General features: G+C 48.5%; 1 protein-coding gene across 2 annotated transcripts in view; it reads right to left on the bottom strand.

Annotated features, from left to right (window-relative positions):
• SEC14L5 (SEC14 like lipid binding 5) overlaps positions 1–6,000 on the bottom strand; it is a 41,728-nt gene that overhangs the window by 19,714 nt on the left and 16,014 nt on the right. For both annotated transcript variants that reach the window (XM_059415385.1, XM_059415384.1), the window contains exons 5-6: positions 3,827–3,955; positions 2,991–3,183 (exon numbers count right to left, since the gene is read on the bottom strand). In XM_059415385.1, the coding sequence (XP_059271368.1) occupies positions 2,991–3,183; positions 3,827–3,955 (322 nt within the window). The remainder of the gene's footprint in view (positions 1–2,990; positions 3,184–3,826; positions 3,956–6,000) is intronic.

Genomic DNA, 6,000 nt, shown 5'->3' on the forward strand with positions numbered 1-6,000 from the left:
TCCTCTGGTCTTGCCAACCCATTTCCAAGATGGTTATAAAAACTCATGGTGGGGCCAGCCTGGCTCTCACTGTGGCAGGTGATGTGTCTGTCCTTTGACCCTTGGAAATCCAGATAATTCACACACACACACACACACACACACACACACACACCCGGAGCTGTCCTGCCCGCTGAAGATTATTAACAAGATGTGCTCATTGTTTCCAGACATGCATCATCTCAGGGAGCTCTCCCAGCACCCCTGTGAGGCAGGGGCACTACTGTCCCCACTTCACAGAAGACAAAACTGAGGTCAAGAGAGGTTGAGTAGCAACAAAAGCATGTAGTGCTCCATCATAAAAGAGATGGTCCGTAGGTACAGTTCCTTTTGCCTTCCCACCTCCCGGCCCCCTTGTGGGTTTGAGGCTTTTCATAGACAGAGCCCTGACCCCAAAATACAGCCCAGGAGTTGCATAGATCATTCCCAGTGTTCAGTCCTGTCCAGTTGCGTGATTGGGCTGTTTGGGGTCAGCATGTTCAGGCATTTAGAGGCTGGGCTCCAACCTGAGGTGCTGGTACCCACTCCTAACTGCTGGGGCGGCAGATGCTGGCACGGACATTAGCATGCGAGCATCTCAGCAGCGGGTAGGCGGTCCACAAGATCAGCCCCCACGGGCACAGCCCGTTCTCTGTGTGCGCAATAAGAAAACAAGTGGGATGTGTGCACAAGCAGCAGCAGGACCCAATGGTTCCCTCTAAAATAAAAACAGTCCAGGCTGGAGGTCAAAGGCATCTGGGTAAACAGAAGCAGGAGAGATGCTGGTGGTGTGGGGTGGGGGAGCCTCAGAGAGGCTGGAGATGAGAAAGGGGCTTGGAGAGGATGAGGGAGAAAGCACAAGGGAGGCAGGAGCTACCAGCATCCTTCCGGCCTCTGGGCAGCTGTGAAGGCCCCTTTCTCCTGAGCACAAAGGCCCAGTGATTCAGGGCTGGGTGGAAGGGGCTTGACTCTGCCTCTCGCCAGCCATCCTGAACACCAGCCCTGCTGCCGGACAGCACAGATGGACAAGGGAGGAAAAGTCTGGTGCAAAATGAGGTGGGCACAGGGCATGACCACCAGACAATGTGCACAAGAAGGGGCAAAAATTTAATTTTTAAAATATTTTAGAAGTGCATATACCCCAGTAGCCACCTAGTGCATATACAATTGGTACAGAGTAAATGTTTGTTGAGTGAATGAATTTTGTTCTGCCTAAACACTGCCCCAGATATATCATTGGTTACATGGCATATGTCAAAGAATGCCAAGCCCTAGGGTTCAGTGGCCCCCAAGGAAAGACCAAATCTTCGTGAGCACAAATGCATATGGTTAAAACTGAATTCATGAAGTATGTGTAATTTTGAGTCCTAGGGATTTTTTTTTAAATTTTAACATTATATTGTGAACAGTTCCCATGTCAACGTAAGTTTAAAATATGACAAAGGGCTAATTGCCTTCAGTACAAAGAGCTCTTACAAAGCAGTAAGAAATCAATGGGCAAATAGGAAAATTAAAAAGTATAAGAACAGAGATTCACAAAAAAGCAATACAGAGTCACTAAGAACAAGTAAATAATATTTGGCCCCACTCGTCTACCAGTGATTGCTGTTTGCTCTCAGTTCATACTTTTTTAAAGATTGTAATTATTTATTAGAGAGAGAGTACACGAGCGGGGAGGGGTGGAGAGTCAGAGGGAGAAACAGAAGGAGAGGCAGAGACGGAGGGAGAAGCAGAGGGAGAGGAAGAAGCAGACTCCCTCACTGAGCAGGGAGCCCAACTTAGGTCTCGAACCCAGGACCCCGGGATCATGACCCGAGTGGAAGGCAGACACTTAACCAACAGAGCCACCCAGGCACAGTCTCATGGGGAACTGGAGTGAGGTCAGGAATAGACATAGCTCTACCCTTTTGCGGGGAGCATTGATTAGTACAATGTCTTTGTAGGCCTAATTGGTAAATCAGCCAAAATTTTGTCACATATAACCTTTGACGCAACAATTCAACTTAAAAAAGTTTATGCTATGGGATGCCTGGGGGGCTCAGTCGTTAAGCATCTGCCTTCGGCTCAGGTCATGATTCCAGGATCCTGGGATGGGGGTCCCACATTGGGTTCCTTACTCAGCAGGGAGCCTACTGCTACCTATACACTCATATAAATATAAAAACAACCTTAAGTAGAAAGATATATTGTTCATATTTTTAAGTGGAAAAAAATTAAAAACCAGAAACCTAAATATCCATTAATAGAAGATAAGCTAAATTAACTAAAAATAATAAATAATCAATACATGTTTATTAATAAGTTAAGTTATGGTAGGGCCCAACTACACCGTAAAATACTGCAAGGTGCTGAGACAGAAACAATGATCCAGAAAACTGTTCAAGCAACATCAGGAATTGAAAATAAGCAAAACATCCAGTAGAATGTGTAACATGCTCTCACTCATTCAACATATAAGTTAAACACGTCTGCTTGCCTATGTATGCGTGTGTGTATACATATTATGTACGTAAAAATGCCTAGATAGTTTCAGGAATTATGAGCACAAAACTATTATGGCCTCAAGGGAGAAGAAAGGAGTCTTACTTCCTAATTTACATCTTCCAAGAAATTTGAGGTTTTTTCCCTACCATCATCATGCCTTACTCATATAATTAAAAATAGTAAAAAACAACAACAACAACAAAAGGAAAAAAGGGCAGCCCTGAGGCACCAGATCAGGTCAATTCCTGATTTAGAAATAAACCAGTTCTGGCTCTTGCGCCGGAAAGGGAGAGAGGGTGAAGCTTCGGGAAAGGGAGGAAGCTGACTCATTCCAGGTCCCAGACCCGTTCCCAAGGGGACCCGCAGCAGTTCTCCTCCCAGAGTGAGCAAACCCTAAGCAGGTTTCCGGGGACTGGGTGGCTGGCAGGGGGAGGGGGGGTGGCCAAAGGCAGAGACCTGGCCAGCTGGCATCCGCCGTAGGGACCTACCCTCGGTAAGAACCGTCTCAGGAGCAGGGCCTGGGGTGCTGCCGGGCCTGTCAGCCTGCAGGGAGCCAGCATCCCTCGGGCCAGCCTGAGAGCGGGCGTCCTCCTCTCGGACGGGGGCAGGCGTCCAGCGGGGAATGTGAGAGGTGCCCTGCGAGATGAGCTCGTTCAGGTAATGCTCAATCACCTCCTTCCCCTGGAAGCCAGAGAGATCAGAGGCACATGAGCACCAGGGCAGGTGAGCCCGTCAGCCTGGGTGTTACCCCCTCTGGCTGCAGTCCCGACCCTGACGCGTGGCTATCGAGCAGTTGCAATGTGGCCGGTCCGAATAGAGATGTGCCGCGAGTGTCAAATACAAACTGGAAATCCAAGAGTTAGTGTGGAACAAAAAAACATAAGAGAGTTCATTAATAAGTTTTCTCTGGATAATACGTTGGATAAAATATACCGTTAAAATGAATTTCATCTGTTTCATTACCCGTCTCCTCAGGGATGGGTCTGAGATCTTTACGCAGCAATCAACTGGGGCAAAGCACCAGAGAAAGCCCTTCCTCTGTCCAGAGTTCACTGCACAAGCCCCAAACATCACGGAGCTTCAGGATAATGATTATGGTGCCTCCATTCCCGGCCGGGTGGTTTCCATTCATTATTTGTGTGTTACGGGCATTATTAGGATACCCATTCTATGGATGAGAAGACTGAGGCCAAGGAAGTTAAGGATCTATCTTGCCCGATGTTACTTGGGTTGTCGGGTGGCAGAGCTGGTTTTGAACCAGGATGGCTGGCTCTGAGGTCTCTGTACCTCCCTCCTTGTGACGACCCAGGAGCCCGCCTCTTACCCTCTTGACGTTGGCTGTGTACTGCTTCATGGCGATCTTCTCCAGGGCACTTTCGAAGCCAAAGAAGGACCGGATGTCAAGCGAGGCCGACTGCTCAAAGCAAGTCCACTCTTCATTCTCAGGGTGGACCTGAAAGCCAGGCAGGGGTGATGATAAGGTCCCAGGGTGGGGATACCACGCCCCGCCCCCTTGGTGTTGTGGGCCCAGCCAGGGCATATAGCAGACAGCACCTGGGGGGGTAGAGCGCCTAGGGCAGGGGGAGGGGTAGCAGCCTCGCTCAGAGAACAATGCAAAGTGTTAAAGAACAAAGAGCCTTCTCAGAAGGGATGGGAGAAAGTGGGTCTGGTATGTGCATGCCTCTCCCTTAAAATCTGTTACAGAGGGGCACCTGGGTGGCTCAGTGAGTTAAAGCCTCTGCCTTCGGCTCAGGTCATGATCCCAGGGTCCTGGGATCAAGCAGGTATCGGGCTCTCCGCTCAGCAGGGAGCCTGCTTCCTCCTATCTCTCTGCCTGCTTCTCTGCCTACTTGTGATCTCTGTCTGTTAAATAAATAAAATCTTAAAAAAAAATTTTAAAAAAATCTGTTACAGAATGATATATTTAAATGAGTAATATATTTAATATTTAATTATATAAAGCAAGTTAAACATAATTAGTATATATTTTAGGTATGTATTTTAAATTATGTGTTATATATATATGTATTATTTAAAGAATATATATATATATGCAAACTTTGTTGACACAGCGACTGCGCAGGCCCAGGCTTAGTACTTGTGAGACTTCCGTGGGCAGAAACATGAGCAGGGAGTCTGCTAAACATGCAGCTGTCTGGGCTGAATGGGTCCAGGGCAGGGCCTGGAAACCTGCATTTCCCAAGCAGCCTTGGTGATGCTGATTCAGCTGTGAGCCGAACTCACTCTGAGAAAGAACGTACTAAAAACGATTCATAAAAAACTGCCACCCACACTTTCCTACAGGTAAGCATCTGAACACCCTGGGCCCAGTTTCCAGGGGGCCCCAAGAGGATTTGAAAATGTGGAAGGAAAAAGCAATGGGCATTTACTGGATACCTCCTGTCTACAAGGCACCACGTCAAGCGCTGGGGACCAGTCTGATGAACAAGGCAGTGCCCTTCTACGGAGGAGGCTCCCCCCGAAACACCTCTAATGCACTATAGTTACGATGTTGGACTTATCTTCATGAAAACCACCATTTGGAATCTAGCAGAGGCTAAGGGGGCTTTACCTACAAAATCTCATTTGTTCCTGCCAGCACCAGATAAGGCAGGTTTCCCTGGCAGAAACCTCAGGGGCAGCCTAGGGGGGCGGGGAAACCAACTTGCCCAACATCATTCAGCAAGAAAGTGGCAGAGCTGGGCTGCATCCCAGCAAACGCCCCCAGACTCCTCCCTCCCTCCACCCTCTGGAGGCCCCTATCCCCAGACTTTACTCAACCACTCCAGGCTCTTCACATATGCTATTCCTGCCCCAGAACTCTGTTCCCAGCCCTCTCATCTGTCAGCTCTCAGTTTCCTCCTCAGAGAGGCCCAAGGGACACTGGGACGTAAGAGAGTGCCTCTCCCCTTCCGTTCCCTCATCCTGCCTCCTGGATCCCTTCTTAGCACTTGTGACAACGTTGTAAGTATATGTTGACTTTTTCCCTTGTCTGTCTCCCATTGGAATGGGAGTTTTCGTGAGCCCAACGGTCAAGCGGACTAGTCCACCACCAGGTGCCCTGGCGCATAGTAGGCACCCAGTCAGTGTGTACTGAAGAATAATACGAACGACCCGTAATTATATTACAAGATAACACACCTACGGGGCTTGGTATGTGCCAGGTACTCTTCTAAGGGGTTTGGATAATTTATTTCCTTTAATCCTCAACACAATCCATGTGGTAGGTGCATTAACCCCACTTAAAAACAGATGGAGAAACAGTAAATGAGGGTGCATTTCTTGGAGGAAGGAAAGGAGAGAGAGAAGAGGAAGGGGGGTTGGCACCTGGGTGCCACGGTGGATTAAGCCTCTGCCTTGGCTGGGGTCAACATCTGGGGGGGGGTGTCCTGGGCTCTCTGCTCAGTGGGGAGCCTGCTTCCCCCTCTCTCTCTGCCTGCCTCTCTGCCTGCTTGTGATCTCTCTCTCTCTGTCAACTAAATAAATAAAATCTTTAAA

The sequence above is a fragment of the Mustela nigripes genome, chromosome 11 (assembly GCF_022355385.1).
Source record: "Mustela nigripes isolate SB6536 chromosome 11, MUSNIG.SB6536, whole genome shotgun sequence".
NCBI lineage: Eukaryota > Metazoa > Chordata > Mammalia > Carnivora > Mustelidae > Mustela > Mustela nigripes.